Below are 23,528 nucleotides of genomic sequence, written 5' to 3'. Positions count from 1 at the left end.
AATATATGGCTTGTGTAATGTTCAGTTAATGTATTTTGAAAAAGAGGACACTGGCTTTATCTTATTATTGCAACCATTAGTTTAAATGAGGCCAAACTATAAGCACCCAAAGTCTTATTTATGCAATACTGGCAGGAGAAGATTGCATTGCATAACGCATACCTTATCAGCCCATAATCAGCAAAGTCTGCCATATTGGTGCACAAATCAGGGTGTGGCTTGTACAGCCAGGGGCAAGCAGTGCTAATATATACTGCACAATGTAACAACAGAGAGAAAATAGTTTTATCACTTAGTAGTGCTGCAAGATGATCATCCAAAAGTAGGTAACCCCAATAAGTTGTAGAAAACATCAATGTTTGGGCTTAGTGGTATATACAGTAGGTACATTAAACCCACTGATGGCATCTCAGCCCATATTATGTTAATGCAGAATGTATATTGCTGAACCTATACAAAAGTTCCATGACGAATCATTGTTTAACTGTAAACAGATAACTGTAGCAACTCATCATCATGACTTATTGGCTTGTATACGGTATGTCTTCCAAGTGGTTTAACTATATACATCACTCTAAATGTCTGGCCTCCAAAAGGGTTTTTCAGTAATGTATTAATATTAGTATAACCTTTTGATGTAACCTGCTTGGTCACAATAGGTGTGTCAGCATAATGTGAAATCGAGGTTAGTCCACACAGATGTCCTTAACCAGGCTCCTGGGTTTATTATGGTAAACAGCGGTGTACACAGAGTTAAACGGCTATGACAGTGGTAATACTAATAGTAATCATAGGTCTCACTAGAGGATCTAAGTATTGCACGTTCTTGCAGTACTGCGGCACTCTACAGTGGCACGAATGGGGTTCGCACTTGCACATAAACACAGTGGTGCTATCATCCTGCCAGCGCGTCAGTACAGAGAGGAGCAGGGCCGCACTCCCCTCTAACAACTTATGTAATCAGGCAGTGTTGTTTTCATCGCTCTTCTACACTATGTAGTCAAAAGTGATTGGGCACTGATAGCAAATAGATCAACAAGATTATATTGATGTCACGTCCACCACGTGCAGTGATTACTGCAGACACATTTCTTGGCAAACTGTCCACAAGTTCCTGGACATCAGCAGGCGGTATGTTTACAATTCCGCCTTAAATATAGTGACCAACTCTGACACTGAATGTCGAGTTGGCCTAGAACGCACCTGCTGCTTCCAAAGGTTCTCAATGGGTTTAAGATCTGGACTCTGACTCTATACCAGTCCAACGTCACCCTGAATACAGGACAGGTGGTATTGTCGTCCTGATAAAAACATTTGTTGTTTCCTGATAAAAACATTTGTTGTTTCCGTAGGGACACAACAAATGTAGGGGCCTCCCTACAAAGTGTTCTTACTGAAACACCACATTAGTGGCCATTTGGAACTTGTGTGCAATGGTATGCATGGTGTGCATTTTGCTTGCGCGGGGGTGTCCAATCACTTTTGTCTACATAGTGTATATGGCAATTCAATTGTTCCTGGAATACAATTGTATAGTATAAAGGGAACTGATGGTTGTGTCATGTCCCAGGTCAACAACACATAACTCATTCTAATTATATCATGCATGGTTTATGAGTACAGAGGACACCAGAGAAATAAATCAAAATGTTAGTAAAAAGTTGCAGGATGGCATGTATAAGATAATAAACTAAAGTCATCTGGTGGTGTAAACCAATGTTAAATTATGCAGAGGTCATATAACTGTAAGCAAATCTTACAGGACAGTAGATGCTTGACAGTTATACTGTACTGTAGAATAGGGCTGCTTAGTAGATACAGGCTGCTCACCATACAGGATGTGAAGCTGAAGAAACTCTTGTTCCCCAGATTGTGTAAAAGTCTGTCATATTCTATTGGAAATGTGTACACTTGAGCAACCCGCAGGATAAGTTCATTGGGGGCAAGGGAGACCAAGGTCACATAGACTAACCTTGTCGGACAGTTTTGAAATTGAAAGTCTGAAAGCCTCCTGTCAGGGCAGACGAATCAATAACATCCACGCCGTACTCGCTCTGGCTTCTTCTATACAATGTAATTCCCACCACCAGCACGGCCACGGCAATGACGGCAGCTCCCAGGCCAGAGTACAGGGCAATGTCACTAGCACTCTCAGTGCCTGTACAGGAATTAAAGAAGGGAGAAATAAAAAATACAAAGCAGATTACTTATTGTAAATTGTTCAACGAAATCCACAGAGCTGACAGACACAGCGGTGAAATGTGTAAAATGAACCATTGCGCTCTAGTGCGGTGTTCTGTTTGAGTCAAGAGAGTATGCGTAACTTTAATCAGAGCAATTGCTCACACTATTATTCTGAAAATACATATTAAAGGAATAAGCAGGATGTCTATAAGTGTAAACATGTTGGAGATATCGGGCCACTGAACCTAGCAATATTATATACACATTTGTCAATCCAGGCACTGTATTTTACAATCTACAGTAATACGGGCATCAGAGCATAGGGTAACTTGTCATATGCCAAAAGGATCTCGCACTGGAATTTGAACCTTGATTGGCTGTGCCGAGCATAGTTTTTTCATGTTTGTTGTAAGGGGGTGTGGCAATTCGCCCCCTCCCGATTTGGACATTCCCCTCCCCCTAGTACCTGGGCCCTCAGTGCTGTCAACGGCACTGACTGTAGTAGACTATGGCTACCATTGGCTACCCCACTTGCTGTACATATATATCCACACAATTTTGACCACTCCAGACTGTGGCATAACTGTAAAGGGTGCAGGGTGTGCCCCCAAGCCAAGGGGGGCCACACCACTCACCCATTACCCATTGACTTTACTTACTTTTCATCTAACATTGCATAAATCATCAGAAGAATGGTGTAGGAGCTATTTGCCCAGAGATTTGAGCAATATAGGAATCACCAGGAACATGGCATTAATGTCTTTTTCCGGAGATATGAGGATACGCAATAAACTCTGACACAGTGCCAGAGACTTCCCAGCCCATGTGCCACTATGAGGAAGGGGCCTCCTCGGATAAAACAACCCTGACTGACTCCAGACCACTTTTAAGTTTAAATGTTCATTGGAAAATATTGCATATATGTACATAGAAAGCATAAACCCCCAGATATTTAATTTACTAAAGCTTTTCACACCAACATCACTTTATTTCTTCTCATGACTGCAGTTACACCACATAGTTTAAAGGGTACAGTATGTATTTGAAAGCTCTTGTAGACCTTGACCAATGACTACCACCATTTGCTGTAGCCCCCAATATAATCGCTGCTGCTGTTTGCCTACTGTCATGTGCACAGGAGGCATTATGCGAGGGAGGTGTAACCTCACACCTCTCAGCATATGGCCCCAATTCTGCATAGGGCACCTGAGGGGGCATGACCGTGCCCCTATGATTCACCATGCACCTAGTACAGTGACTGATCTTTTAGTGGCCTTGGTCATATCACTGAGCAATGATGATAAAGTTGTGAAAGATCCCACCAAACATTGAAATCTGTAACTAGAAATACCATGGCTCTATTACTGTAATGACAATTTCTGTACATAAATAGTAAATTACGTTAGCACATCTGTTATTGGAAAGTAAATTATACCTACCTACTCTCACAGAAGATGTGGGAAACTCACAATTTTTTGGATAGCCCTCTGTACCCCGGGAAGGGCAGGTTGGGGAGATGTACCGGAAATCACAGCTCTTTATTGAAGGGGCAGGGCTAAAATTAAGAAAATTGCATTGTTTTAACCCCGACCCCTCCCCAGGGAGCATAGACTACAGCAGTGGCCAGGGAATAGGGGTAAATTACCCCACATGGGGTAAAAATTAAATTGGGGGTAGTGGACGGACAGCCAATCATGCATATGAATCATTCTATAATGAATGATTCATATGCATGCCCGGCTGTGCCGCAGGGAGGCTCTAAGCCAGACACCTGCTGAGATGTTATTACCAGCAGGCGCCCGGCTCCTTCCATGCAGCGCCGCGTTAGCCGGAGGCTGGAGTTCTCTTCTGAACTCCAGCTTCCGGCTCTCTCCATGCGCACTATGGGAGAGACGTCATGACGTCTCTCCCATAGTTCCGTGGAGCAGCCGGGTGGACATGACAGTGGCTGATGCAGGAGCGGGGATTAAGGTAAGTGTTTTTTTTTTTGTACAAGTGGCACTGTAGGGGCATTATATGGGGGCACTACTACAGGAGCATTATATGGGGGCACTACTACAGGGCATTCTATGGTGGAAATACTACAGGGGCATTATATGGGGGCACTACTGCAGGGGCATGTGCACTACTACAGGGGCATAACTATGGGGTCACTACTACAGGGGCATTATATGGGGGCACTACTACAGGGGCATAACTATGGGGGCACTACTACAGGGGCATTATATGGGGGACATACTACAGGGGCATTATATGAGGGCACTACTACAGGGGCATTATATGGGGGCATTACTACATGATTTCCTTCCTTTCAAATCAAGGGGTTACCATTGGCGTATCTAAATATACTTTTGGGTAATAGGTAAAAAAGTTCCCTGACCCCTGCACTACAGCATTTTGCTGGGATAAGGCCTAATGAAGTAAAGAGTCTGACCCCGCCCCCATAGTGGTAATTTGCATCTCCTCTCAGGGTTTCTCCCACAGAGGAGAATTAAAAAGAAGGCAAGTATGAAATAAACATACAATTTTGTCCAGGTTATAAAGTTTATAACAGAACATGTATTATACCAGCTCAATAAATATTTTAGAGAGATCTAATAGAATTCAGACAGCACATGAATTAATGTTGTGCACACCTGCACATTTATGTAGGGGTAGGCACATATTGTGGTAAACTGAACTTTACTCACAATTCATTTGCATTAAAGGTTACTATTTTTCATTTATGCAACACTGGCCATGTACATGTGTGGTAATGCTTCTTGTTTCAACAAATGCATCCAACCATGGTAAATTGATGGTGACCCACAGAACAAGTGACTTTATCTCAACCAGTCACTGAGAATGAATATTTAATTTGAGTCAACAATTAACTAAATTAATAATTCATCGGTAGGTATTAGATTGAATTAGGAATAGCTTCAGACAATTTTTCCTGTAGTCACCAGAGGTCACTATTCTACATGAGCATGTTATTGAACTTGCCCTTAAACTTGTACAAGATGGTCAGTGCTGACTACACTTCTTTTTTTTTTTCAATACTAAGGATTCCAGCCATCATCACTTAATTTCTACAAAAGCAGATGAAAATATTTTCACCTACTTTTGTAGAAATTAAGGATCGGAGCTATTCATTATAGAGGTAATGCAGGAAATATCACTGATGTCTCCTGCTTGCCTTTCAGCCCCGATCTGTCCCACAGTCCCCATACACTAGTATGGGGACCTAAATTCATCAAGTTCCGAAAATATAATATTTTGGAGCTTGACTGTTTGACTGCGGGAAGGATCCCTCTGCCCCTTTTCGGCTCCTTCCACCAGACGCCAGGGCTTTGTGTGCTTGCATGGAGCTCAGTGCATGCAGGCGCACTAGCACTTTCAAGTCAGACTTGGTAGTGCTAACCTTCACTGCTACGGAAGTGCTGTAGCAGTGAAGGGGATCGTGGAGACAGCTGATTTTTGGATCAGCTGTCTCCGTACCGGAGCAGTGTTCAATTGCTCTGGTGAATTTATATCCACCGCTTCTACTTCTCAGTGAGTTGGATATTTAACTATCTGGTGCCGTCCGGCCTCCGATAATTAACATGATGAATGGATCCCTAACTACACTACTTGCTTGTGTGCCTATCCATAATATTAATATCTGCTATGTATATGCAAACTATTTCGTATTTGGCACACTCTCAAGTTGCTACTGGCTCTTTTGAAGTTAACTCTATCGGCCATTGGAAGCTAACACTCAAGTATTATGACAAATAGTTTAAAAAAAAAAGTATATGAATAACTTTAAAAAAAGGTCACAAGACTCCTGGATGCTGTCCATTTGATCCATCCCATTGTAATTACTGATTGCACATGAAGTTTTCTTGTGATGCTACAGTGACTGGTGGGCAGTATATTAGTTACACCTGCCTACAGATGATAGGCTGCATACACTTGGCTGTCCCTATAATGTGAATGTACATACTATATTGTCTTTCACTTAAACCAACAGCACAATTCATTTATCATGTTGCTGTTCTCTCTATTCATGATAAAAGTCCTACTTCCTAAAAAGATAAATGCAATATCAAGCAATTGAGAAATATTGATATATTTATTACCATCTTTCCTAAGTTAATGCCTCAAACCTGTTCACTAAAACCCTATTCTTGGTAAATGGGGAAAGGATTATATTCCAATTAAAGATTACATTTAGGTGTGATAATGCACAATCAGCCAAGAACTGAGAGAGAGGGTTCGGAGGCTGTTTTGAGTGACAGACAAGGATGCACCCTTTGGATTTACTGGTAATTTCATTGTGTACCCTGTGTAGACATCAATTATCCTAATCTTTTTCCAGTTTAGGGTGTTCTGGTAGGAACTTGGAAGGTATCAGACAACTGGTCTAGTTCCACAATTTTGCCATTGGAGACAGCCATGTATAATTATGTCCTTGGCTAAAATACACAGAAATAGAAATATCATTAAGGCTTTCGCTCCCATTTGCAGACTGGTTTACATGCCATACACCTAGGTGCTCCATGGGCCTGAAAGTTTTGGAATAAATAACATGAAGGAGGATAAACCACAAGGTGTTTCTGTGTATTGCCTCATTAATGTGCTGCTGGTATCCCTCGTTTAAGAATTAGCATTCTGGATGTGGATTTTGTTGACCTACTGTATGGAAACTTTCTGCCGGTAATTTGGGAAAATCCACCCTGTTTGAATACAGTCTACCCAGCATCCACCACCCCCCTCAAGGGAGAGACGGCGGTCTCACTGGAGTGAGTTAGCGGGAGTACTGAGGCAAGCCGCCGAGGCACTGGCGGCTGACAGGATCGGGATTCCATTACAAGCGCTGCTATCGAAGGTAAGTAGCTTTCATACTTCCAACAGCTGAGACTCTTGGGGACTTTACCGGAGTGACTGTGCGGCTTACTGGATGAGACATCTTGTTCCCCATTGAATATCATTGCGGATATTGACGACTATTTTACGGAAATAATCCAAGTACTATATAGGACATAAGTGCAATTTATGCTCACCATCCTTTATTGTGCTGGATTGGAACAGTGCTGTATTTACCACTCCCCTATTCTCTGGCGTTTGGACACCAGATAAATCTATTGTGAAGTGGAACGGGTAATATTACTCACAAGATTTAAGACTGCTCTTTTTTTTTATGTTTGTGTTATTGTAATTATGCTGGGACCCATGTATCATTGTATCTAACAGATAGTTTTAGTAAATTACTGTATTTTATTAACTGCACTTGGAATTTGTATTGGATATATTCAGGACTCTGGTTGACTGGTCTGGCACAGTTCTTATTTAGTTTTTTACTTTTGCTGTATATTTTTAATACTGCAGAGTTTTCATGTAGAACAGCTGCTTAATCAGTCTTGTAGAGTAACCTGACTTACATAGGGATATTTAAGTGGATGTTTCACTGTGTTACTGATGGCGGTAGAACGGCTGGATGTGATTTAGCATATTGGGTGTGTTCTTCTATCGTTTATGATGGGCAAATCCAATGTCTATACCGGGAAATTACACAAGTCCGTCCAGGTATGTTATATGTATTTCAGAGAATTGAACTCCAACGCGTGAATTGTATGAGTGGTTTTTGTAACGCTATTTTTCTGTCATCCGTTCTTAGGGCCTGATTCAGACCCGCTCGTGAGCGCACAGTGCTCTCAAGCGGGTCGATGGTCCCTGACTGCTCATGTGCCGCCTCCGGCGTGCGCATGCGCGAGACCTGTACTGTGACGGCAGCTCCGTCGCAATGGTTCTCGATACAAGATGGGGCGGCTGTCGATGTTGACTGACAGCTCGCCCCATTTTCTAGGCGGGGAGGGGGGGGGTGGCTGCACAAACGCAGGCGTTCCCTTAAGAACGCCTGGCGTTTGTGGGCGGCCCTACTGACATCACTCGTGATGTCAGTAGTGGACTTCCTGCTCTATTAGAGCAGGAATTCCACTCGGGCTTGCGAGAGCTGAAACCCTACTACAGGATCTCCTCGCAAGCCCGATGATCACCCACAGCTTAGCAAGCGGCCTGGAGGGTGAAAAAAAAATGCCCGCCCTGATTCAGAATGAACGCTCGCAAACAGCAAGCAGCTCTGAATCAGGCCCTTAGTCTGTCACTGTACCATTTCCAATATGTATCAATCTAAAGCTAAACTTTCTGGAGCTTGTACCCGATAAGACTATGTAACATTTTTTATATTTTTATTTGTCCTTTTGTTTGAGGTGTTATTTCCTAATTGCCTATGCCTCAAGGATATAAAAAATGGCAATTATTCCCCATAAACTATGCTTTTGTGACCTGGTCAGAGATATTTTGAAATGCTCTTATTTTCCAGGACATTTCTGATACTTCAGTGCGGTTGCAACACGGGGCCTGAAGAGCAGTCCCACTCTGCCAGCAGGAGCCCAATAACACTGACTGTACCTCCAAATGTTGCTTTATATGACCGGGAGTCTGCGGGAACAGTAAGTTCACCGGGGATCAGCTGGGTGTATATCACAGCCGCCACCAGAACAGAGCATTCAGCCGCATCCCTACCAAGTTTCCCTGCTTTTTTGCCTTTGGGAGAGCAGGGTCACCAAGATGCACTGCAACAGACGACACTGGCCACAGTGGTCAGAGTTCTGTGAGGGGACGAATAACATCAAGTGGGAGCCACTGCTGGACTCCAGGAAGGTGCTGATGCCTCCACTACACCTTATGAAACAATTTGTTAGAGCTCTAGAAGATAAGGATTCGGTAGCCTTCAAGTACCTTCAAAACTTCTTCCCTAAGCTGTATAAGGCAAAAGTAAAAGCCGGTGTTTTTGTGGGACCATTGATTAAGAATATCTTGCAGTGCAAGGAATTCCCAAAGATGCTCACTTAAAAGGAGGAAGCTGCTTGGACCAGCCCTATAGCAATGATTCGGGGCTTCCTGGGCAATGACAAGCCCAAAAACTACATGGAGTTGGTTGAGACTTTGGTGAAGAACTTCGGCACAATTATTCTTGATGCTCATTTTGAGAAATTCAAGGAGAACATGGGAGTGTAGTCGGAGGAGCAAGGCGAGTGCTCCCACCAGGATATATTGGAGTTTGAATGCCACTTCCGAGGACAGTATAACAAGAAAATGATGGGAGACTACATCTGGGGACTGATTCGTGAAAGTGATGTACTGTTTAATCGTGAATATTAAAGATACTCAGGGCCTGATTCAGAGCCAGATGCTCTTTTAGAGCGCTCGCTCTGAATCTCTTTTTTAGAGCGGTCTCCTGGCTGCTCGCATAGCTGTGGGTGACCATCCACAGCTATAGCGAGTGGCCAAAAAGATGGTCACGATGGTCAAGACCATTGCAACCATCGGGCTTGCGATAAGACACTTGTGGTAGGGTCTCGTCTGCCGCAAGCCCTGGAGTGCTTTTGGCTCTAGCAGAGCCAAAAGCACTCCCAGACTCACTTGTGATCACTCACTTGTGATGTCAGTGGGGCCGGCCCCAGACGGTAGGCGTTCCCATGGGAACGCCTCCGTCTGGCCAGCCACGCCCCCGGCACGCCCTCTAAAGGGGGCGTGCTGTCACTCACCATCGACAGCACATCCCCTTTATAGAGAGACCCATAGCGACGGCTTGCCCGTCGCTATCCGGGTCTCGCGCATGTGCATGACGGAGCCTGTCCGTCGTGCGCATACGCACTGGCCCAACATCGACCCGCTTGCGAGCACTCAGCGCTCGCGAGCGGGTCTGAATCAGGCCCTCAGTTCTAATTCTTTTGTGGTCATGTTTGTACAACTTTATATGTTAATTTTCATACATACTGTATGTTGATTTTTTTTCTCACATTGTGTAAAATAAATACAATTTTCCCTACTTTTGAGACATAAACAATAAAGAAACAGCACTTACTACCCAAGGACAAAACATTTGTTACATAGATGGCATTGCCAAATAGAAGGCAGTGAGCTTCTTTACACATAACTCCCAGAGAGTGATCCAAATAGGATCCCTCCCAGTGTCCCCCACAGCTTGTGCATGTGCTGGACGACGGCCGCACATTCGCAGAAGGACTCCTGGGTCATAAACTAAGAAATCCTTGTATTGCAATGGACAGCTGTTATCAGAAGAGCTGTCCTTTGCATTTATATTTGCAAATCTACAGTACATGCATAAAGCATTAATAAAGTGACAGGATGTATCGCATTCAAAATGCGATGCTCGATATATCCCATTTAGGGAGTTTATTGTTTAGGGAGTAGTTTTATGGTTTGATAGTTGATGCCAGGCAGTTTAACTGTCTCTTTGTTCCAGTTTATCCTCCCTCCAACCCTATTTGATTGTCATGTTGTGTGTGGTGGTAAAGAACAGTACGTGGTTTAGGATTAGGATTAGTTTGTTTAGTATTAGTGGATGCACTCTCCTTCTCATGGCATGATCTATATTGTAGTCCAATTGTTCTGACCGGGAATTGGCTACACCACCTGAACGGGTGAGTTGTTATTTGGAGAGCTGAACACCAAAGTTTGGTTTGTGTGGTTGATTGTGTTTGTCATGTAGATTCTTTTATGCTGCCATCAATTCATTATTATGAACTGGTCAACAAATTTTGGCATTATTTTAAAATGCAATCACTGCTTTCTGTGTCTTTATTTTATTATTATACTGTATTTAGTTGCAGGTGATATCGGGTCAATGCACGGGATACACCATTAGTGAGTTTAATACTATAGAAAGAGAAACAAACAATTGATGACAGAGGGCCTGATTCACTACAGATCGCAACTGCAATTACGCACGCAGTCTCACTGCAATGATATGCTAATCCATTGCGATCGCTATGCCGTCGCAGCACCACAAAAGGATGCCCACCTTACTTTACACACATCCATAATACATTGCAAGACTGTAAAACCATCGGAGGCTCACGCACACTTGCACAAGGTCAGACCTTACTCACGAATTGCTAACCTCAGCGCACGCACTGTGTACTCGAGCTGCGTATGACATCGCAGGAGATAATTTATGCAGACCACTGCAAAGGCGTTCAAACGCACTGGCACGCTTGCGTTTCGCCGACCACCCCCCGTCACTACCCACAAAAGGCACTTCCCGTCAATCACTCTGCGATGGGTCTGCGTAGTCACTGCGATTGTAGTCCCGATCACAGTGGCTGGTTCGCGCACATGCAATGCGCTGCATACGCATGCGCACTACAGCCGATTGCGTGCATAATCACAGATGCAATCCTTGCTGGTACTCAACAGTATGCAGTACCAGCTATTTTTTTTTATCTAGTTCCAGAAATAGGTAGAAATCAGTGAAATCATTTCAGAAATGTAATAAAAAAAAAGAAAAAACATCTGGAAACTTGTCCAGACTCAGTCTGGAAGCTACTATAAATCATGTATCAACTTGTAACTTTAGGTGAGTACCAGAACCTTTTTTTCTGATGACAGATTCTATGAAATAATGACTTGAAGCTACTACCAGTAATTAGTTTAATCTTGCTACATCAGAGTCTGAATTGTCTTAAAATAGAATCAGAGGGAAAGTAGAATGGGGGCCATGATGGCATGAATTTGTATCATCATACACATCCGCTCCTCACTTAGCAATGACAGCAAGGAGCCGGACTATAATGAGGCACCTTTGTGCAGAATGAGTCTGGGCTAAGGTGTTGTGACTCGCAGCAAATAGTGTCACCAAAGGACCGCCTACTTCTCAAGACAGAGGTGGGATCCAGGAGGACGGCCTACACCCCTTGGGGTCCAGGAGGGATCCCCTAAATTTACAAGTCTCTTGCATAATCCAGAAGGGCATACAAGTATGCTGTAGTTCAATACACGGTGAAATAAAAAAGCATGGAAATAACATGTCCAGATTCCTCTGGACTACAAATATTTAACATCAGGGTATACAGTGTGTTATGAACAAATATACTAGCATAGGCCAGTGGTTCCCTAGGAGTCCTCGCTTGTCTATGATGCTCAGGGGTACTAGAAAAACTTGGTGTAATATTGCGGCGGGACATCCGTGTGGTAATTAAAAACATAGGGAGTGCAGTGTCCTAAGGGGTCTCTAGCCCAATGCACCGCAGTAAAAGATAACATATGTGGACTATAGTTTTATTGCCAATTTGTAATTTTTCATAAATTGTAATATGTGTGAAATATACTTGTATGTACAACTAATTCTATTCTTGTCATTTGTTATTTTAAAAACACCCTTTCTATAGCACATTTATTGCTTTTCTATACAGCAATTCTGTTCATTACAAATGTATTGCTTTGCAAATGTTGGGGACACAAATAACGCAAATGAGCTGCCAGGGGGTACCCAGGTAGAAAGTGATTGAGAACCACTGCTATCGGCTATTCATTGAACATAAACCTTCTCTCTGTAAATATTCACAATTTGCCCCTAGATTTACCAGTAGATTTACACAGCTGTCAGTCGTTCACAGTCCCAAACAAAATATGTTACAGCTACAGTATAATACATTTTAAGCAATGAAAAATAAATACACCAACATAAGAGAGGCTGTTTGCCGTAGATAACTTGACGTAAGTACTTAGGCAAATATTAAACATATTCTACTGAAAACACCAGATTTCTCTCACCCATTTAACAGGGACTGTACCGTGTGTTGCTTCAGTGAAAATGTTACAAAACATTTAGTTAATTTATATTAACCAAATGTGATAGTTTCTATTAAATGTGATTATACTTGCTGAACGCACCTGAAGATAATTTAAGATGTGCACAAGCATCAAATGAAAGATTCTGTTTAGTACATTAGAAAACATAATTGATTAAAATTAACTCATTTACAGTATCCACTTGTATTTGATGAGAGCAGAATCTCTCAGCTACTTGGATAACTTGTTAGCACAGCACTAAAACACAATGTGATGAATAAACCGGTGGTGGCAGCAATTTATTGGAAAGCTCTTTTATATTTTATATTCATGTTACCAGTTCAAGTATGTGTTTTAGAATAACAAATGTAAGAAATAAAACACCCTGGGACAGATGTACTAAGCTCTGGGAAGTGATAAATTGGAGAGTGATAAACTAACAACCAATCAGCACCCAACTGTCATTTTTCAAACACAGCCTGTAACAGTTAGGAGCTGAGTGGCTGGCAGTTTATCACTCTCCAATTTATCACTTTCTAGAGCTTGGTACATCTCCCCTCCTATCTCCTTTATAAAAAAAATAAATAAAAATAAAAGCTGGTTTCATTCTTGTAGAACAGCGTTTTTCAACCACTTTGCTGTGGCACACTAGTGTGCCGCAAGCGGTTGTCAATTGTGCCGCGAGGTCAGTGCAGTCAGAGCCGACTTTACGGGTACTGCTGGCCTGGGCAGTGCTGGGCTCTTCAGGGAGGCTCAGGTGCGCCAGAGCCGTGACCTATGGAGACATGGCGGCATAACATAGGTCATGCACACTGCTCCCAGCTCTGCACTGTGTGCTCAGTCACTGAGTGAGTGAGCAACCCCAGCCAATGAGGGATAAGACAGGGACAACAGTGAGCCTTCTCAGCTGGTTATTTTATTTTTTTCTGTAGAGGCACACCATCAGTGAGGGACTGCTAATTGCTAAGGCACACCATCAGTGAGGAACTGCTAATTGCTAAGGCACACCATCAGTGAGGGACTGCTAATTGCTAAGGCACACCATCAGTGAGGAACTGCTAATTGCTAAGGCACACCATCAGTGAGGGACTGCTAATTGCTAAGGCACACCATCAGTGAGGAACTGCTAATTGCTAAGGCACACCATCAGTGAGGGACTGCTAATTGCTAAGGCACACCATCAGTGAGGGACTGCTAATTGCTAAGGCACACCATCAGTGAGGGACTGCTAATTGCTAAGGCACACCATCAGTGAGGGACTGCTAGTTGCTAAGGCACTCCATCATCGAGGGACTGCTAATTGCTAAGGCACTCCATCAGTGAGGGACTTATGGGGTGCCTTTGCAATTTTAAAATCTTGTTCAGTGTGCCGCAAGTTGAAAAAGGTTGAAAATCACTGTTGTAGAAGCACAGCATGGAGTTCTTTGCTCAATGTTTGAGAACATATTTTGTACAGGAAAATCTTCATGCTCCGTTGAACAAACTAATGTTGCAATTACATATGGGAGGAAATGTATCATGGAATTATGAAGATTGCCAGGCAATGCAAAAGTCTAGACAAAAGAATTATGAATGAGACGTTCACAAGAGTGGGGCTTTAACAACCCAATCCAAACCTATCTGAGCAGGATCTCCTGCATAGACTATAAAGGTGGGTACACACCTGACAGATATATCTGCAGATGATGGTCGTTCATACACACTGAACGGCTATCATCTGCGAGATGCGGCGACTAAGGGGCATGTCCCGGTGGGCGTGTCTCACCCCCTTCCTCATGGCTGCCGCTCTGTGTGTAAGGGCGGTCTGCCGACTGCCCGTACACACCTGCTGATGGACAGATATGTCTGCAGACATATCTGTCCAACGGCTGTGCAGCACAGCCAATGCAATAAGTCTGTGAACGCCGCCGTTCACCGACATATTGTGGGTACACACTGCCCGACAGGAGCAGATACATTGGCCGATCAATTGATCGGCCAATGTATCTGTCAGTGTGTACCCAGCTTTAGGCTCATTAGGAGGCCCTCTGTATAATCAGATACAGTGAGTGCAAGTAAGCACAACTAAGATCACCTAGTTCTATACAAAAGAAAATGTTACTTTTGTTTAGCCTTAGCAGATTTCTGGGCATATAGCATTAGCTCCATTTTCCTGGTGATTTATACGGGGTTAATATAGTCTATGGGTGCAAGGCTTCGTGATTTTAGGTGATGCTGGAGTTGAGGGTGATGCTGGAGTGCTAGTCCTCTCAATCACACCCCCAACTGCTCCACAGCTCTATTAAACTTGCCACTTAGGTGGTACTGCAACTTTAAATGTTTTATTATCCTCCTATAGTTCATTCGCTACTGACACTGAATACAAAATAAGGATGAGACAATAGCTAATCTCACAGTTTTGAAGATGCCACCTGTCACTCTAGCTTTCATGTGATTAATGATCAGACACTTATGTCATGTTTGAAAGATAGAGTAGCAATATGAAACAACAATGAAAGATCCTCTTAAGACTTATCTCTACAGTCTCCTGTAAACAGTGGAGACAGCCATCTTGTTGGTTGGAATAATATTCCTGAGCATTTAACAAACTCATTAGGAACCAGCGATATCAATAAATTACAATGTCACAATGTCACTTAAATTCATGAGAATACAGCCTATGCGAATGCAGTATATGGGCGTGAGGGGATGCAGTTAACTTACCAGCGTCCGGAATGCCGGCCGCCAGAATGCCGATGCGGAAAGCCCAATTTGGGACTAAAGATAGGCATCTAAATCCCGACGTAGTTTTTGGAGGTTTTACCACATCTGGTGTTGGCCGCCCCCAGAAAAGGATTTGGACTCCCGGGGTCATAAACCCAGAAGTCTGTACATCACCAGGCCAATTTTTTATCAGAAGAGCTGTCCTGGTGGGTAAGTTATTCTGCATACAGGTTATAGAAAATGCCGTTATGCAGGTGTTTGTGGGCAGGATGTATAACAATATATTTGCAATAATTGATACATCCCATCCTTTTTCTCTATGGATATTATTTACACAAATTGTCTTATCAAAGTTTTCTGTTCCTACAGTAACTAGTTGATAGGTTGCATTATTGTAATTATCTTTTATTTATAAGGAGCCACAAAGTGTCTGCAGTACTGTATAGGGAGGTAAACATGCCAAACGATGCACGCACCAACGCTTCGCGCCAACCATATTTAAGTACTGAATGGAAATGTGTGGACATGCCCCTCCTGTGGCTACACCTGTAAGCACCCAGGACATCGGGTAGAGAGCCTTGCCTGTCAGAGTTTACATTGTAGAGAGAGGGGGAATTGAGAGACAGTAGGAACAAAGGGGTATTCTCATGAAAATGTGTAAGTCACAAGTAGGATCGAGTATGTTAGGTCAACAGTTGTGTCGACACAAGAATGTCAATATGGTTGGAATGTTGACATGCTAAGCATGTGGACAGTGACCATGTCGACAGATAACAGGTCGACATAATATAATTTCGACCTAACGTCCCTGGTGCCCCAGCAATCACTTACCTGGTGCCATCAGCTGCAGCAGCTTTAGCGTGACCTCCAGGTTCCAGCGGTCAGGTGCAGATGTATGACGGGAGCAGCGGTTTAGGTGAGTAATCTCCTCCTATTCCAAACTCTTCCTCAAGCCCTAACACCTAGTGCCTAACCCTAACCTTCTACCCCACCCTACCCTAAGCATAATTCTAACCCTCCCGGCAGCACCGACAACTAAACATAGGCATTCTGACATGTTGAGCCATGTTGACATTCTAGTGTCAACATTATGAATTTTGACATGGTAACTGCAGACAATCTGACTGGGCCCCGCATAATCGGGGTATTATTGTTGTACCAGGTTTATGCAGTTTATTAACATTGTAGAAAATGACAACAAATTATATATTTCTGTGCACTTTATTGTAGTGGTACATTAAAACTGACTTACCACAGAAGCTGGTGGGCACAAGGACCCTGTACAGCTCTTCACGGAGGTGCGGCCTCTGACCTGCATCCTCTGTGCATGCGTGGCTACACCACACATCTTTCCTCTTCCCTTGTCCCCCATTACGGAGGTGCTCTAAATACCTCCACTTCTGTGGAGATCCCATAGTGACCCCATATTACACTACATCACTACTACAAACTGATATATCCATCTACCATCACTGCATCTAAACTTTTACAGAGTGTGTACTACCTGGTGCACCACGACACACAGCAACTCCTAACACTCCTGGATGCAATGGCTAATCCTGATATCCTATACCTGCTGTTAACTTGTTCCTGTTTCAACTTGGTTAATAAACCTTCACCTGGTTAAGCTGACCTGCAATGCGGACTAACCTCCATTGCACACTGCTGCCACCTGCCATCGTAGCGTCTGCCAATAAGTCTCACCATGAATGATCATTCAATGAAATGGTGCTTACTAGAGCTAGAGATTCTGGGCCTGATTCAGACCCGGACGCTATTTGCAGGCGCTCGTTCTTAAAAAGGGGCCGGATATTTAAATTGAGCGCTCACTCTTTGCAGTGTGTTGACACCTCTATGTCTGAGCGAATGTCCGAAAAATGCGCTCACTATTTTGTAAAGACGCCCCTTTGCCGTTTGCATCACACGTCATCTCCATTATTTATTAGATTAATCGGGAACATCGAAAGGCATCTGAACTGCTCGCAGTGCTTGTGGTAGGATTTACTTCCCGCTATCACTGCGAGCAGTTCAGGATAAAAGACAACCAAGTGACGTGGTCGATGACGCTCCTTTACTAATTATGCACTCCCATTAAACGCCATTTTGACCGTTAGGCACGCCTGCGTTCGGATCTCCACTCCCCCGTTTTCAAGCACCTTCCCCTGTTACCACCCACAAAAGGTACATTCTGTCAATCAAATTAGCAGCCTCTCGCTGTTTTACGAGCGAACAATTTCCGACCGCAATGACTGGTTTGCGCATGTGCATTGCGAACCATACGCAGTTGTGCAAACATCGCTCAGAGAGAACGAGCGGCTCTGAATCAGGCCCTCTGTATCTCTGCTGTTTGATTGGAGCAGTTCATGAAAAAGAACTTTTCATCTAGTTATAAAGTTGACGTAGTAATTGAGAACATGACTCGATCCAACAGCCTGCAAAGATATCTACTATATAAAAGCAAAAATTTGTCCTTCTGTCTTTCTATACAAATCCACAGTTTACAAGCCTTGATCGTGAAATTTTACATATGAGCGTATTAAAACACGGCGGAGGCAACTAAAAAAAATTTAAATCGAAATGAATTACTGTTAAGTTTTAATTAATGAAAAACCACATTTTTTTCATAGCATTCGCCCTCTACAGGTCAGGTATGGAATTACAAAAGGATTTAGCTTATCTACTATTTTTTCTTTTCTATCTTCTCTACTAAATCGAAATGAATTACTGTTACTTTTTAATTAATTAAAAAACACAATTTTTGCATAGCATTCGCTCTCTACAGGTCAGGTATGGAATTGCAAAAGGATTTAGCTTATCTACTATTTTTTATTTTTATTTCTACTATATCAAAGCGAAAATTTGTCCTTCTGTACTTCTGTCTTTCTATACAAATCCACAGTTTAGAAGTAACGATCGAGACATTTTACATACGAGAGTATTAAAACATGGTGGAGGCAACTAAAAAAAATGTAAATCGAAATTAATTACTGTTCATTTTTAATTAATTTAAAACCACAATTTTTGCTAGATGCTCATTCTGGGGCCTCACGGCATATGGGTAGGGCCTTCGGAGCAAGTGTTTTGTGTTGTCATGTTTTGTCATGATCTTAATGTTTATTATCGAAGAGAGCTTTAGCAGGCTTTGCCAGCATTCTCAGCTCTCTGACTATGCCAAATTATGCAACAACATTTACTTCTTTCTTCCAACTGTGTCAAAATGATGACTCTGCAAGGACCCTGCTGTACTGTGAGCTGCCAAAATATTACACATGGAATGCTTCTCCCAAAGATTTTCTGCGCAGAAAACAGGGAGTCGCTGTAGATAGTCATCCTGGTATCAGAGCAACAGAAGCTCTTGGCCGTGTTTACACTGTACATCCGACAAATTTTGAATTCTTCTATCTCCGAAGTTTGCTTTACACCGTTACAGGTCCTACTTCCTTCGAAGACCTTAGGACTGTTGATGGAGAAGTTTGTCACACTTTTTGTGAGGCCTGCCTAAGGAGAGGTTGGTTGGAGGATGATGTGTAAACAACATTCTTAAAATTCCGGGAAAAGCCGAGTACTCCAGCTAGTACTGTATAAAGACATAACCTGTATGTATAGACTGTACAGTAGGTGCAAGCTGTACTGAGACACAGAATAAAAGCAAATGATCCATCGAACAGAACACAATGCAGGGAAGCAAATATGAAAATGCTTCAAATTACAAAAAAAAAATACAATAATAAAAAAATCATAGAGTTCTACTCCTCCCACGCACACTCTACTGTTGTTAGCATGTGATCAAAGTGGGGAAGCAGAACAATGAAAGGCAATTTATATTAATTAGATCTAGCTTAAATCTGGTCAAAAAACAGCAATTTTCCCAAACTTTTTTCATGATTTAAATGACACTTGGGCCACATCACAAGAGCAAGGATTGTTCTTGCCTAATTGATACACTGCATGAACATAGAAAGCACCTTTCTTTTCTGACAGAAAAGTTTTGATTCATAAGAGAATTGCTTAGAAGTTGCGCAATGCTTACTATTATATAGGACTGCAAATATTCTGCCTGCCTGCATTTCTCTGGCTGACACCAAAGGTATTTGGTGTGCTGATTTAAAAAAATAAATAACTATGATTTAACTCTAAGACATGAGGATTTTTTACAAACTGGATGTGGAATATGGGAAAATAGCCTATTCCTGTGTATCCTGTGTAAATAACAATAATCACTGTAAAAGGATTATTTTTGGAACAAAAAGAAGACATGAGGTTGGTAAGTGTTGTAACACAATGGGCGCCAGGCCGGCTCTAGGGGTGTTCGACCTGAGCGGTCAAAAAGGTCACCACCCATAGAGGGCGCACCCTTCCTCACATCCCGATTTCATTACTGTCCCGCTGTTCAACCCGTGGGCCAAAGTGGCCCGCAGGTGGTCAAATTGCAGCTGTGTGGCGGTGCCCAGAGTCTGAATGGATGAGGCGCTGTGAGAGGGCTGGGGGAAGCCCAGATAGTGAGGCTCCCCCCAGTCTGTTGTTATTTGGAGGCATGCCATGTGGGCACGCCCCTCAGATAACGTCATGTAAGGAGGCGTGGCCTATGGTAATTAGGCCATGCCCACAATTTTGGTCGCGCACGGCGCAGAGCACTTGGCTGGCACAGTGCGCTATTAGCCCTGTAGCCGGCCCTGATGGGAGGAAATATGCTTCAGTCACATTTGCTAATTTTGGGAAACTTTTGAAAATGTTGCCTAATTCTCATGAAGCTCTGCAGGCTGCACCTTTGCTAGTGGCCACTATCAGAGAACGGACCAATTGGTACAGTATGAAGCTTGATGCATATATCACATCAAGATTTATGGGTACTGCTGAGGTTTTACTGCAAAAATCATTTGATACCTTTCACCCTTAATGAGTCAAATTCACTGTACCCTCAAGCCCACTTTTACTCCAATAAAAACACCCCCTAAATGCCGCCCAGACCTGTCACCTGTTCATGTGGAATTTAAGGGGAAAACACAACACACTTCCCGACAGGAATCGGGACAAAAGTCTTGATCTGTGAGTTCAATCTTTAAAAAGATCAGGATAAAGCTTTAGAAGCTATGAAAGAGACAAAAGAGCAATATGATTAAGACACTGGTAGCATTGATGGCCAATCTGGTGGGCCAAGCACCAGTGCGCACCAATCACTAGCTCTGCCAGAATTGGCTGAAAAGAGGTATCAGCTTACACTTTTAATAGAGCATCATTTGCACAATTGAACTTTATATAGTGTATGGGAAGTTCATGTCTACCAATATAACAAATGTATGGTTGAGATCAGGACAGATAGAAAATATGATTCTGAAGAAGGAAAAAAAAGGAACTGTACATAGGAATGAAGTAATGCAAAAGCTAACTGGTTCATTTTGAAAAATCACGTAAGTCGACAGACATAATGTGTTTTAGCTAGTGGCCAGAGGGTCGTTCTGTGGGTTAACTTATTATAATAGAGTGGAGTCACGGCCGGATTAGGGAGGGGGTGACAGGGGCGGTCACCCAATGGCCCTCATACATAGAGGGGCCCTTACACAGGGTCGGTGTGACCCTGCGGAGTACAGGTGTCCCGTGGTACCGGTTTCCGGTGCTGCTGCGGCTCTGAGCTCTAAAGCATGCAGCAGCACAGTCACTGCTGCTGCATACAGCAAAGAGCGGCTCCTGAGTCCCCTCGTCGGCGTCACATGACACATCATGTCCGTGACACTGATGAGGGGACTGGGCATCAGCTCTGCCGGGACTCACGTCAGGTGAGTAATCATGGGCGGAATGGAGCAGTAGGCTCCGTGTGGCTTGTGGGGGCCCCCACAAGCCTTAAACTGGCCCTGAGTGGAGTGAAGTAAGCTCCTTGAAGTATTCACTTAGCTCTTAAGTTTGTTGCTCCCCTAAACTAATGTTTCTCAAACCCGGTCCTCAAGACACACAAACAGCCCAGGTTTTAAGGATAGCACAGGTGACTTAAATAGTACCTCAGTCGTTTTGATTTAATCATCTGTGCTCAAGCATGGATATCCATAAGACCTGGACTGTTAGTATATCTTGGGGCAATGCCGATGCTTACTCTTTTAAGCAATTATCGGTAATCTGCGCATGCATCTGAGGCGCACTGTTCATACGTCAAGTTTCATTACTGATGTAGCTTGCAGTAAGGACTTATTCGCAAAGTGATTGACAGGTAGTGACCGCTTGTGGGCAGCAATGGGGAGGTGGCGACTCAAATGCAGACGTGTGGCGACTATATCGGGGCCTGTCTCTGCCCGCGACTGTGATCCCATATGCAGTGAAAATGGCTCTGGGTTCTCAGTTCCCTCAGGAGTCTGATAGTCGACTAATCTACGACTCAACTGTGTTGGAATTGCAAAGCTGCTAGTGGGAGTCTCTCAATACAAATCCTGGCAGCTGCGTCAATTGCATATTTTCGGACAAACGCTGGGTACAAATTTGCAGCTGCGGTGGCATTAGCGTATATCTCTGAATTGGGCCCTTAGTTCAAGAAGCACTGCCTTCAGCATACCAAAAAAACTTCAATTGTACATGACCTTAAAGTCCACTGTCTTAATCCAAACTTTAACTAATATTTATTGCTATCCATTGTTGATAGATTCCTCTTTTGTTGTTAAAATAATTGTTTGGAGATTTACTTTGTTCAAATGTTGTATTAGATTAATTGTGATAGGATAAGCTTTTGGTTTTCTTTTTACCAGAATAATTATGTGTTTCTCCAGTTCTCTGTAGCACACAATTTACATTGTTATTCCAGCAATATTTTAAATGTGTTTGCACCAATTTAGAGGCATAATCATTTTATGAAAACAATATTGGCTTTTAATTCAGTAAGGATAAATAATAATGTTTCATAATTTAGTTTTATATTGGCATCTATTAACAGGGGTTGGGGCTTGCTTAATAAAGGCAAAATTAATGATCAGTTATAGGAAATGATTTGATAACGCAGTGCAAACATGCAGATGTCAGTAACCCATAGCAACCAATCAGCAATAAGCATTCATGACTTCAGTGTGAGTCAGATGAACAAAAGCAAATGTCTCATTGGTTGCTATGGATTACAGCACTTTTATACTTTTATGATCATGTTAGTAAATTTCCAGATCAAATTATCTTATCATAACATTTGAATAAAAAAAAGAACTGCCTCTTGACAACCAGCTGTAGCCAAGCTCTATACCAGTGTTCCCCAAAGTCAGTCTTTATGGCATCCGAATCAGGTGTTAAGGCCATCCATGCTTGAGCACAGATGGTTACATCAAAATGACTGAGCTATTAAAGACACCTGTGCTCAAGTACGGATATCCTTAAAACTTGGACTTTTTAGCGGTTCAGGCCTCCTTTTACCAACGAAGCATAACCCCTTTAGCGCTCGCTACAGGGGCTGTGTCTTCGTTTCTGTATTTAGCAAACAGCTCGCTCTCGCCATCTTTTAGTTGGAGAGAGCAATGCGGTCCCCATTGCCAGCAATGGAGACAAGGCGGTGCCTTTACTGCTTTAGCGAAGCCTTCCAGGCACTGCCGGGTTCCCCGTGTCATGCACATGCGCATACGGGCCGCCGCGCATGCCCATTAAACACCGGAGCCCAGCCGAGGACGAGGACTTCGCGGGACCTTGCCGAAGGGGTCAGTCTTGGTAAATACCAGTGAATTTTTTGTTAGTATCACATTAGCACTAAACGAAAAATTCCACTGGTGTTTGCCTTCGCTGGTAAATGGGGGCCTCAGTTTGGGAATCACTGCACCAATCTGTGACAAACCCACCCCGATTCCAAATAAGACACAATCACAAACCTAAAGAAAGAACCTGAAAACATGGCTGACCTGACAGAAACAAGATTATTGGGAGGAATGCACCACAGAGAAGTTAATGTTAAAAATGGTTGAATATAATAATGTGCAGTAATGTATTTGACAAGCAATAATATCTGAATAAACTATCTACCATGCACTGTAGTGTCCTTGTCTCACTCAGATTGATTTCTTTTT

The 23,528-nt window shown here is 43.0% G+C and overlaps 1 protein-coding gene across 2 annotated transcripts in view; it reads right to left on the bottom strand.

Moving 5' to 3' along the window:
* The window catches only part of UNC5D (unc-5 netrin receptor D), a 629,552-nt gene that overhangs the window by 120,042 nt on the left and 485,982 nt on the right, over positions 1-23,528 (bottom strand). For both annotated transcript variants that reach the window (XM_088453040.1, XM_088453041.1), the window contains one exon: positions 1,973-2,158. In XM_088453040.1, the coding sequence (XP_088309166.1) occupies positions 1,973-2,158 (186 nt within the window). The remainder of the gene's footprint in view (positions 1-1,972; positions 2,159-23,528) is intronic.

Source organism: Taudactylus pleione, unplaced genomic scaffold, assembly GCF_031769625.1.
Source record: "Taudactylus pleione unplaced genomic scaffold, aTauple2 ptg000567l, whole genome shotgun sequence".
In the NCBI taxonomy this organism is placed as follows: domain Eukaryota; kingdom Metazoa; phylum Chordata; class Amphibia; order Anura; family Myobatrachidae; genus Taudactylus; species Taudactylus pleione.
This window is presented reverse-complemented; position numbering and strand designations above follow the sequence as displayed.